This window comes from Physella acuta, unplaced genomic scaffold (genome assembly GCF_028476545.2).
Source record: "Physella acuta isolate Inbredline_101_S28 unplaced genomic scaffold, ASM2847654v3 ptg001835l, whole genome shotgun sequence".
NCBI lineage: Eukaryota > Metazoa > Mollusca > Gastropoda > Physidae > Physella > Physella acuta.
This window is the reverse complement of record NW_026733344.1, coordinates 15912-28714: the sequence shown is the minus strand read 5'-3', so window position 1 is coordinate 28714 and position 12803 is coordinate 15912. Positions and strand designations below refer to the sequence as shown.

The window sequence follows — 12803 nt, the reverse complement described above, 5'->3', positions numbered from 1 at the left end:
TGTACTCGCATCTTAATCACGATTCCTTGTCCAAAAGTGTACAATCACTGCACAATACTTTGTTTCTTTTCTTCTGAGATCTAAAAACATTTGTATAGCCACTTGGGTTTTTTCTTTTTGTAGTTTTTGCCTTAAGTTGTAACAACCAGAGACACTGAAGAAAGGAATGATGGGACCACTACACGTGTAATGAGCACTACTTGTTAATGATTAACTTCAACAAGAGATCAACAGTTTGCCATTTACACAAGTTTATTACAATAAATAACATGACTGGTTAGCTTCTTAAGCTACAGATTGAAAGATATATTACATATGATTAAGCAATGATTACATTTCAGTATACTGAAAAATACTAGACAATAAAAACAAGCTGTAACTGGCATCTTCTAGGTTGGCGTTTAGTAGTATGATATGATTACCATGGTTGAAACTAAAGAATGGTCTTCAGGTAACCATAAACAAAATTCAAATTCTATATAAAGTATTTAAACAGTTAATAAATAGAAAATAGAAATCCAAGGCCACCACCATTTCTTAACTTAAAATATAATTGAACACATTAGGGCCATAAGTATACCTAATATATTAGATTTTGGAAACTGCTAATTTTTTTTTAAATATTGGTATCAGGGAAGGGAGAAATCTGACTTATGTGATTGGGGGAGGGAAGTAGTGAAGGATAAAGTTTTATTTATAATATTTGAAAAATGGTTCCTAGATGCAACTTTAAATCAACGCACATACCCAGTGATTCCAACTACCTGGTAGTAAATAATGTTTTTCTTACCATATTAAACAAAGGAAAGCATTGTTCCAAATATTGCTTAACTAATATTAAACATTTCAATTGTTTTGAAATGATGTATTTCATTATCTGTGATTCTTTAAAATCATTTCAAATAGAGCTTTAAGTATTTTGGAGCACAACTAAGAAGATGCCATCTTTAAAAAAGACAAAAGTTTAACTGCAATATATAAGTAAAGATATCTAAAGAAGTAAAGGCAAAAGCATAATAAAGTTAATTGACTAATAAATAAATGACAAAAAAAAGCATTGCACTGTTTGTGGAATGAGTTGTTACAATTTGCAAGGATAAAATAAACTAAAACATTTTGGCCAGGCAGCTTTTTTTAAGCAAAAAAAAAGAAAAGGATGTTCAGGAAACTAGCAAATTTTAAGTACTAAATGCATAACAAACATTTTTTTAGCAATTATCACTGGCTGTATAATATTAATAACATGTTTTTGTAAAAAAAAAATGTTGGCATATTTCATATAAACAAGGGAAGAAAGTACTATTGGACAGCCCCTACCCTTAAGGTCTACTGGCAAGAATAAGAGTTGCATTATGCTTGAGTAATTGCAAGTTGGTTGTCTACACATATGATACATATAATGCATTTTGGTGGACCTTTGAATATCTGCAGTACTAACAAACGTAATGGGTAATATTTTGTTTGAAAATTATATACCACACACAGATGGGATAGTAATGTTAACACCCATTATTTGGTCCCCATTTATCAAATTATTTGTCCAGCCACCCTTTTGTAGAACCATGATTAGCACTATTTTACATTTTAGAGCTTAGCACCGGCTAATAAAATGGTCAATAAAAATAGTCTAGGCAAGTCTTGGCTTTGATTAGTTTAAAGAACTGAAGAATCACACTATAAACCATCCTGTGATTGTAAATGTAAGTTGGGAGTTTGAATAGATATGCTACAATATAGTGGAAGCACATTTGTAAAACACTTTTTTTTTCAACATCTAGCATACTCAAGAAAACATTATTTTAACAACATACACTATTTAGCAAGCAAAGGCTAAATGGCAATGGTTATGATATGATATGAAGTAATAAAATTTAAATTAATGCTCAAGAAATGTTATATTTATATGCATAAAAACTGCCTGCAATGTTAATTAGCCCTTTAATATACTTGAATAAAAGATTAGATCAAATCACTTCCATTTATTTTTAACCAGTTATAATTTGTGCCGTAAATGATGAATCATAGTGTTGTCGGCGGCATAATGGACTAGAACTTTTTTCTTTGGTCAATTACAAAAATTATTATTCTGATACATTTCTAAAAAGACAAGAAGAAAAAATACATGAATAAAAATGTTACAATTACTGGCACAAAACTCAATAAATGACAAGATCATGATAACAAACCAATTACCATTTAAATCTATTACAAAACAGTAAGAATATAACAAAGCATTATGCATACAGTTCTAATAAAGTATAGAAGAAAAAATGGATGGATCTAAGTCAAAACCAGATGTATAAAAGCAAATGCAATTCAAAACAAACACAGACAATTATGTAAAAATTCTGCCTAAACAGACTAAACTGATATGAATCTGATTTATACAAATCTAAAGCCAGTATTAAATTCTAGAAGCATGTTTCCTTATAAATCCATTATTAAATTCTAGATGGTACAAATAAGCATGTTTCCTTATATGTTAGCATAGTGTCTCTTTATATTGTAATGATAGTGAGATTAAACTAATGTATTTAGTTTGATACAGAAATAATAAAAATATTAAAAATAATGTGAAGCACAATCAGTAACAAATTTGGATGTTTTTGTGCTGTTACAGGTTTTTAAAATTATACATGAATGAACATTTCTATACATCATACACTTGTAAGTTAGTACTTATACAATGCTGATAAGTGAATAGCACTTCTTCAATAGAAACAAAGCCACACTTTAAAATTCTAAGGCAAATGAAAAACAATAGTAACTGCTTTTTTGACACAAAAAAATTAAGAAGACTAGTAACTTACATTTTTTATAATGCTTACAATACCACATCATTTTGTACAAATAAACAATTTCCACTTTGAAAACTTCACTCCGATGTGAATACAGTACATAAAGACATGAAAATAGAAACACCATACTTGGTCAAAATGTAACAATATTTTTGAGAAATAATATCATGATGTTAAATGGTGTATATGTTGACAGTGTCTACTGCTGTATCAGAGCAAAGTCATTTATATTGAACTAATATGGTACATATCACAAAAACAATGATGAACCTTGTATATGACTTTTTACATATCACTTTGGTGAACACATGAGATTCTTTATATTCTACTACAGAATTTTTTAAAATTGCAAAATGACAGAATGTATATAATTTAAAGAATCAGAAGAGATCACGGCTGCAAGACTTACTATAAACAGGTTCTAGAAAGATATGCCTAATAATTTATTAAATACTCCTCTGACTTTTCCAAATAGTGACAGACAAGACTCACAAATTAATGACCGGTTAAAGTGAGAATAGAATGTAAATGGCTAAAAAAATAATCTATTTAAATCTTAGCCAAAATAGTTTTAAACTAGTGGCCGAATAACATGAAATGAGTGATAACACCTACCCACAATGAACCAAAGCAATGTATCACCAGCAAGAATAAATACGTGTTTGTGTCAAGCTAATTTGTAATACACAAGATTTGAACTACAGCCTATAGCATCATGAACACTGGCAAGTAATGAATACAAAATAAGTTCATAGAGATATTTAAACAGAGATTTAGCAATAGTGTTACTCTAAAGCTATATCAAATGACTAAACAGATGACATAAAGAATGTAAAAAACAAATGAACTACAGAAATTCCCATTAAAAAAAAAAAAACAGGCTCAAAATTAAAGGTTTACAGGTTATTCCTTACAAAAAACTTAATTCATGAAAAAAAAAATCCAACTTCATTAATCAAAAACACCAGACCTTTCCTACTTATCTCCACCCTGAGTATGCAGTCCTTCGTTGTTTAAACTTCGATTTCAAAAAGCCTGTAAGTTTTTAAAATACTGCTAATAAATTTAATACAGATTTCTTTACCAGCTGAAAAACAAGCAACATTCCCTAAAACTTGTAATTAGTTAGCTTCTACAGCTCTGTAGCCATTTTAGTGGTTAGTGCTTGGATTCTCTTGGCGTTGCAGTTCTTACAGAGGATGTGGTCATCTAATGGATAGCATCCACGTCCCTCAGCTTCTGAGCTTAGTTGGCAATTACAGTCCTGAAATTAAGCAAAAAATCAACCAAATATTAGTCCTAGTTTAAGAAACAACAAAATTTTAGTTGGCAATTACAGTCCTGAAATTAAGCAAAAAAATCAACCAAATATTAGTCCTAGTTGAATTACAGTCCTGAAATTGTGCAAAAATAGTTCGTGGTAATGAATAAAATAGTAGATTTTTAAAAAAATCAACCAAATATTAGTCCTAGTTGAAGAAACAACAAATTTTTAGTTGGCAATTACAGTCCTGAAATTGAGCAAAAATAGTTAGTGACAATGAATAAAATAGTAGAGTATTTAAAAATCAACCAAATATCAGTCCTGGTAAAACAACAAATGTTATCCTCAATTATACCTAAGAAAAAGGCAGATTATTTTAGTACTATGACATATTTAAATATAGGACATATAAGATTAAACAGACTAAGAAATTACACAAAAGTAGTTGACAGCAAGGAAAGTTGTTTATCAGATACATCTAAAAAAAATTTAAATGTGATTTACAAAAGCCGTGAAAGTTTTTTGCTGGTATCTCTACACTCCAGCCTCCTATCTACAATGTAAAGTTAAATTATTTCAGCCAACATTACCTCACATCTGTAGCAACCAACATGGAAAGATTTATCCATGGCCACTATCCTGACTGTCTCATCCTGGCCAGCATCTGGCATTATTGGACGCTGGCAAACACAGCAACGAGGAGCAAATTTCCTGTAACACAAGTAACAATACAAATCTTATGTACTAGTTTTACTTTCAGGATTTAACTAAGGTCTTTAAATGATAATATTCAATTAGTTCAGTCGATTAGAAATTCAAATTGCAAACTTCTAATCCTTTTCAACAAAGTGAATAAGAATTTTTATTTTAACAATAACAAAAAAAAAGGTGATAAAATATTGTGAGAAAAATATTATTGGGAGGATGATTAAAAGAATGGTCTGGCCTCTTCATGTTTGAGTAACTGACACATGGAATATATTAACACTTTACGAGGTATTTTTCAACAATGGCACTTTTTTTTTTTTTTAAATTACCACTTGTTAAAAAAAAAAGCAGTGAACACAAAATAGGTCTAAGTTTATTATGTATGTGGTTAAATAGCATAATAGTTTACTAATAATAAATAACAGTAATTCTAGAAAAACTTTAACAAAACACCACTTCTTTAAGTTTATTTTAAATGCTAAAAAAAATTTCCACTGATCACTGGAGCTACTTTCTTTTTCAATAGTTACATTATAAATAAAGCCTCATTCAATGGCAGAGGTATATTAATCTATATATATAGTTCTCTTCTGGGAGCCGCTAGAAAACAAGCTGCAAACGCGCCTAGAAAACAAGCTGTAAACGCGCTCCCTACCTCCCCACCCCTACATGGTTTTAGTGAGCTGTGTTCACTCTAAATGTTTACAAGCGGAGCCAACGATTTTAAACGTGGGGGGGAGGGGGGGGAGGAAGAGGGGGGGGGGTTATGGTCCTTAACGAGCTACTTATAGTGTTTTAAAGAAATATTTTCAGTGGCAGCGTTGGTACTGTCGAATTCACAAATTATGAATTACCGAAAAGTAGAAAAAACAACTAAATAGCGGCGTATGTTATGCCGCGGGCCGGCTCGTTAGATTTAATTGCACTAATTACATTGTGCATAATTTTGGGGGAGTGAGAAGGCCCGTAAAGGGTCTACAGTTAGGAGGGCAACAATTACTTGTGGAAATCCTCAATGCAGTGGATCTGGTTAGTAGCGTCAACCGTGAAGGGGATTCCATCCAGAGACTTTCCACAGACGACACAAGTGAAGCAGTCAGGGTGGTATGGCTTGCCTGTCGCTCTTAGAAGCTAATGCAGAACACCACAGAACAAACATGACAAATTAGTCAAAACTTTAATGCATATGAGAATGTATACATGAAGGTTTTGTACTGGAGTATATTAAAAACATTTTTTTTTGTAAATCAATGTCATGTAACCAAAAGATGTTTGACATTCCGGCCAATTAGAAAATTATAACTGAAACATATAAGTGCATTAAAGAGCATACACAAAAATTAAAAGAAAATAATGAATATACTCACTCTGTCTGTGATTGGTTTGGAACACACAGAACATCTCTCTAGTGTATTCTGTCACAGAAACAAAGGATATACAAATCATATTCTAAACAAACAAGTACACATTTACTGCTAAATATTTAATCGATAACTGATATTGAATTTTCTAATTTTTTAAGATTAACTAATAATAACAATTTTTAAAAGGACAACCAAAAAAATATTTAATAGATATACAATCTTAAAACACTTTTACTTACAATGTAACATCCTTCGCAATAAGGTTTAGTTTCCATGGCAAAAAAAGATTTTCCTTGAAGTGGTGCATCTATTTTTTTTTTAAAAAAAGGTATATTGTATAAGTACAACAACCACACAAACATTTGTTTCATATATATATATATGTGTGTATAAGTAGGTTTATTTTATAGACATGACAGAAACACTAACACAACATTTGTTAAAAATTAGCTACAAAGGTGGCAACCTAGCAACTATTCTACTGTTACATGTGGAATTGTATAGCTTGAATAAATATGTACTCACTGCAACCAATGCAAGTAAAACACCCAATATGGTACACATTGTCCAATGCGGAACAAGCATTTGTACTGCCTGAAACTGAATTACCACAGCGACCACACATTCCTGATTAGAAAAAATATATAAAAGTAATTGGTTGAAGGTATTTCTCAAATCTTGACTTTTATTTAATTTACGAGAATATAGTCTGCACACTCACCCCAATAATCTTTGTCTTCAGCAATAGAGGTCATGTTCTTCATTAGTAGGTCAGTCAAAGCATCAACCTCTGCCTCTTTCTCTAGTTTATTTTGTGCTTGTGGTCCTGGTGAAGCACTCTGGAAAAAACATGAAAAAATATTTGATCTGATATACTTTAATAAGTTTAATTTATCTGGACTTAATTTTAAACTGTTGCATGCATATTTAAAATTTAATTACGCTAAGCATTTCAAGTTCAAATTCAGACAACATTAAGATTTCAACTTGCCTTTGTCACTACACCTGCACTGATAAGATGTAAACATGACTTGAGGAAAGTGAAGACAGTTGCATTTGCTTTCAGCTACTATTCTAAAACTATTTTTTCCTTACGTTTTATCACCATGAATAATGTCTATAAATTAGGCCACCACACACAAAAATAAAAACTTACCTGGCCTCCAGGTGGTACCATAGGACCAGGTACAGGTCTCTCGCCCACCATAGACCTGGCAACCTGTCCACCCCCAACTCTGTAAGTATCAGAAGAACTAGTGCTCCGTGAAGCTGTAGAAGAAAATACAATTTGTATGTGTATCAAGCAAGAAATATTTATTTTTTCAGGTTTGTGGTAAAAAGTTGACAACATAAATACTTACATATTTGTTCATATTTAACATCACTGTAGCCAAAGTCTTTGTTGGTAGGAGTTGGCGGAGCAATGTTTATTTGTATGTTGGCGTAGTTTGATTCAGGGGGGTAACTTGTAGATCCAGCATAGGAAGTGACTACACGTGCAAAGTAAATTTGGTATTTAGTCAAATGGTATATTCTTTACAAAATTGACAAAAATAAAAAATAAATTACTAATTATGTGTCTACATACAATGACATACAAGCTAACACTACAATACTAATTTAATTAAGGTCTAACATATCAAATTGAATATTCTGGGGAAACTGAATTGTTCACAAAACTTGCAAAACCAGTTTGCTTTACTTGTACTAGTTTTTAGTTGTTGTTTTTTTCAGCCTTGATAAATAAGACAATGGCACTTCTTACTCCCCCCCCCCCCCAAAAAAAAGACAATATTTCTACTCAATGTATATACATTGATTCAGCAAAAAAAGCTGCACATATTTGAACAAACTTGAGAACATTTTCAAGAAAAATTGTTCCCACCTTTTGTACCAGAAGAAGTTTTACTGGTTGTTCTGGGTGAGTTGTAATCTTGAGGTCTGTAGTCCTCTGCTCTCATATAACGAGCCTCCCCACTGTAGACATTACTGTAGGTGTGGCTTTCATCCTCAGCGTAGGCTTGTGGGGGAGCAGGAGGAGGTGGGGGTGGAAAGTCATCATCTTGGCCATAGCCATAGTTTTTTTCGATGGGAGGTGGAGGTGGGTAAACCACTTGCTCATTAGAATAATGCTCAATGTTAACAGCGCGATAGCCTGGTGCAACTGAAATCAGAATTAAAAATTATTAAACATTAAAATCAATGTTAAAAATGAAAACAAGTGATAATTTAATTAATCCATTAATAAACATTTACCTGGTCTGTATGGCTGAGGAGCTTGTGTATAAGGTTTGGGACCAGCTCCAGGGGGTCCTTTTTGCATTCTCATAGCATTGTAGTCTCGATCAGCATTTTGGTAGGCCATTATTTAATTCTGTAAAAAAAACTACTTGTAATTAGTTTGCTATCTTATAGGCTCCATACCAAAGAAATATTAGGGTGTGGGGAAATTGCGAGACGCGAAAAGCGAAATGGCGAGACGGGAAAATGCGAGAAGGTAATGCGAGACATACCTGCGGAATCAAGGGTAAATAGCGAGACACTTTTTGCGAAAAAAGTTTTTTTCTTTTTTTTCCATCTTTATTTATTTAAATTATTTTTTTGTTTTGTTTTAAAGTAAACGAGCATTTAGCCATACCCTTTAACACGAGTGTTGTATGTTGTTATTTTTTTATCTAGATACTAAGAAGATAGATATATCTATATCTAGATCTATCTATTTAAAAATCCTAACATCGTTGCTGTGCTACTGCCATCGCCCGCTCTTGTTAGCGAGAGGAAAATCCCGTCTCAGTCGGCATTAATTTAAAAATCTAGCCCGCTCATGTTTATACAAACGTGAGCTGTGTCATCGTGAATTGGTATAATCTTGTCAGCAGGAGAGATATTTTGCAACATCTATTTATGGATTTTTGTACTTGCAAAAAGTCATTTATGGAAGACCCAAAATAACACCACCACCAAAACCAAAAAATTCAGATAAGTTCAACTTGGTTTTAAAAATATTTGAAGTAGGCCCATAGCTTACGATGTAGCACGAGCAACTGATAATATCGGTGACGTCACTTTATTTTTTCCCCAAACAGTAAGTAAGAGAAAAAAAACTGGGGGCATTGAGAGTTCATAAAAGCTTAGGAATAAGCAACACATAAGGGAGGGTTAATCTAGTCCTCACCTTCACATAGGGCAGTAATCGCATACTTAATTTGATGTTATTTTTCTGACTTATTTATGGAAATAATAAATTATATATATATATATATATATATATATATATATATATATATATATATATATATATATATATATATTTACAATTAATTAATAAATAATAATATAACATTTATGGGAAAATTCGGAAAAGTCACAACCGTGATACAAAAGCTTGTGCTTAGATTTATATGGTAAAAAAAGCTAGGAAAAAATCGTAGGCGGCGGCTATAATACAAAATTTCTATGCAACAATAGAAAATATGTTTGCGGTGGCAGCGGATCCGGGGACGGCGATCTTCAAAGACGGTAAATCAGGCGGCCTCGGCGTTCCACACAAAAGACAGAAGTTGATCTATCGTCGGCGGTATTTCCGTCAGTTTCGAACAAGGTGGTATTCTAAGTCGACACAAAAGATGGGGGGAGTTGACAAATCATCAGTATGTCTAGCGACGGAAAAATCGGAAGTTTTAACAATGTAAACGAAACGTCTTTGAAGTCTGGACCAAATACCACTGAAAATCGGGTGCGGTAAATTTTTCGCAGAAATCTTCGCATTTCAACACCACCCAGCCTAAGTATCGGCTTGTGGTAAAATGCGAGACAAAAAAGTCACGTGACCGACCGTTTTCGCGCCCTTCTCGCATTTTCCCGCCTCGCCATTTCGCTTTTCGCGTCTCGCAATTTCCCCACACCCGAAATATTAGCCAAGGTGATAGGTAAATCAGCAGTTTAAATGCTTTTTAAACTATTGCTATCAGTATCTATTATCTAAAATCATCCTAAAATTTAGACATTATTATGATTATTTTAGGGGGGACAGTGGTTGGATGGTTGGCAGAGCTCACAAACTGCTCATCCCAGCTACTAGAGCTAGTCAGTTGTTTTATTTTTTTAATCTGAATGTGAATTGGTCAATTTGTCGTGTGCTTGAACTAGGACCTAGATTTCTAGTCTCTAGCTAGATTTTTTAGATCTAGAATTCTAGTCGATCTTGAATCTTCAGTCTTTTTTCAGTTTTCAGTAGATTTTTTGAGTAGATCTAGAAATTCTAGATTCTAGATCCATAGGCTATGGACCATAGCAGTAGTATGCAATATTACTCGTGTACTTATTTCAGAACTTACCAGCTCTTATATTACAGCAACCAAGCTTCAAATTATTTAAAAGTAAATCGAAAAGAAGAAAGTCAATATCTAGAGTTGGTAAAGTTACTAAGATAACCAAAGGATTAAAACCCGGAAATTAGTGCCATAAAAGGAAGCGCTCCTTAGAGATGATGTCATTTCCTCGAAGCTGTTCCGTTAAGAAAAGTATTGTGCAGTGTCTTGATAAATGTAAATACTATTAGGAAAACGCGATGTAGTACAGAAGCCACAATGATAAACTATACATTTTCAAATGCAATATTTTTCATTATATAACGCAAAACTTTAGCACATTTCAGACTCCCTTAAATCTTAATGATAGCTAAATAGTAAAATAAAATAGGCCTAGATCTACATCATGACTTCAAACTGAGGTTTATATCAAACCCAATTTTTTTTTAAATTAAGCAAAGGCTAAAATATAGATCTATGGTTTGCAGGAAGATGCATCGGAAAATGTTTGTCCAAACCTATGGAAAAAATGTGTTTTGAGTTAATTCTTTTTCTCGAGCATTATTTTTTCTGTCTGTCGTGTTTAATAATTCGTGCTCAAGAGTTTCTTTCAGACATACTGTAACCTCAGGAGCACGACTACATCCCTCCGGACGAAAAAAAAAATATGTATATATATATATATATATATATATATATATATATATATATATATATATATATATATATATATATATATATATATATATATATACATACATATACATATATATATAATAGGCTTCTTTAACCAGCGTCTTCCCCCTGAATTTTTAAGTGAACCTAGGGCCTAGCTGCACTCTATATTTTTTATATGTTAAAACAGTTGTGGTTTGTAGAAATGTTATAAAAAGATGAATTGGTGGGTCTAACCTTTCCTAGTGTTGTTGATTTCGGTTTTTTTTTTTTTTTTTGTTATACACTATGTGTGCAATCCCTTGGCTATTCTATTTTAAAAGAAATTCGTTGAGTACTAGGGTAGTAAAAAACATGAAAGAAGGCTGATTTTATTTTTCCAATTTAGTCGAACTCAGTGTTACATTTACCCAGTGCACGTAAGCTCTTATCTCACATCTGTTTTTTTTTAAATTGTCACAAAACCCCAGAGTCCTTTCTTATAAGAAGATGCAACAAACTATTTTAACTTGTATAAAAATAACACAAAAGGATACTTTAAAAAAATCAAAAAAACATTTTGAGAAAATCCGATAACATTGTTAGAATATGATGTAGCATAGTTTCTAAAAAAACTATTATGGACAATTCGGTTTCTAAAAATAGCTATATCTAGTTGTATTGAAAAAAAGCACAATTTTTGTTTTGTTTTGATGCATGGGTTTTATAATTTGAAATCTACCCGAAAAAAAAAGTATTTTAATAAAAAGTTTTTAATATAAATTAAATAATGTAACAGCAACTCGATATAAACTTGTTCAACTGCACCCTTCGCTAAACCAACTAAGTGCGCTTATCTTTTGCTACCTTAAAAACTAACTCTCCCACATAATATCATTATCAACGTTTGAAAGGGATTAGTGTTGAGTTTGCACATGTTATAGCATACGAGTGAAAACAGTTCATATCGTTTGACAGATCATTGAAGAAAACCGCATAAAGATGTGCTAGTGTGTTGTAAGTGTGTGATGTTTATATTGAAGGACCATGCAACAGATGTGCTAGTGTGTTGTAAGTGAGTGATTTGATACTGAAGGAACCTGCATCTAGACGTGCTAGTGTGTTGTATGTGTGTGATGTTTATATTGAAGGACCATGCAACAGATGTGCTAGTGTGTTGTAAGTGAGTGATTTGATACTGAAGGAACCTGCATCTAGACGTGCTAGTGTGTTGTATGTGTGTGATGTTTATATTGAAGGAACATGCATACATACAGGTGTGCTAGTGTGTTGTAAGTGTGTGATGTTGATACTGAAGGAACCTGCATACAGGTGTAGAAAACCACAGACAGATGTGCTAGTGTATTGTGTGTGATGTTTATATTGAACTTACCTGCATCTAGACGTGCTGATGCTTTGTAAGTGTGTGATACTCATGCAGGAAAAAACCTGAGCTAAAATTAAACGGACTTAAGCAAGGGACGTAACACAACTGTGGTGAAGGGGTGCGGGGATGAGGGTTTACGGATGAGATTTAAGTGTGTTACTTGGGCGAGGGTGAGTGTTGTGCACAAGTGTCACGAGAATTAGTGTGGAGATTAGGTAAGTAACTGAGCCTCATTTATTGAAAAAACTAAAATAACACTACAAGTGTGCTTTAAAATGAACACTTAAGATCAGACATAGTCGAATCCTATATGCAACA

General features: G+C 32.6%; 1 protein-coding gene across 1 annotated transcript; it reads right to left on the bottom strand.

Annotated features, from left to right (window-relative positions):
* Positions 1-94: 94 nt before the first annotated feature.
* LOC131930746 (lipoma-preferred partner homolog) lies at positions 95-10608 on the bottom strand. The gene is made up of 12 exons (XM_059287346.1): positions 10472-10608; positions 8391-8508; positions 8020-8298; positions 7496-7624; positions 7291-7403; positions 6856-6973; positions 6660-6761; positions 6374-6441; positions 6138-6185; positions 5771-5901; positions 4653-4773; positions 95-4062 (listed from the first exon to the last, which is right to left on the bottom strand). Exons 2-12 carry the CDS (start codon positions 8497-8499, stop codon positions 3931-3933), a joined length of 1350 nt encoding a protein of 449 aa, XP_059143329.1. The 5' UTR covers positions 8500-8508; positions 10472-10608; the 3' UTR covers positions 95-3930.
* Positions 10609-12803: the final 2195 nt, after the last annotated feature.

What these genes read in the sequence shown, in the direction of transcription:
- LOC131930746 (XM_059287346.1), bottom strand. Translation starts at nt 8,499, where the DNA reads ATGGCCTACCAAAATGCTGATCGAGACTACAATGCTATGAGAATGCAA. An exon ending in TGTTAAATATGAACAAATAT is followed by an intron (nt 7,404 to 7,495) that starts GTAAGTATTTAT and finishes TTTCTTCTACAG; the next exon opens with CTTCACGGAGCACTAGTTCT. An exon ending in TTTTACTTGCATTGGTTGCA is followed by an intron (nt 6,442 to 6,659) that starts GTGAGTACATAT and finishes AAAAAAAAATAG; the next exon opens with ATGCACCACTTCAAGGAAAA.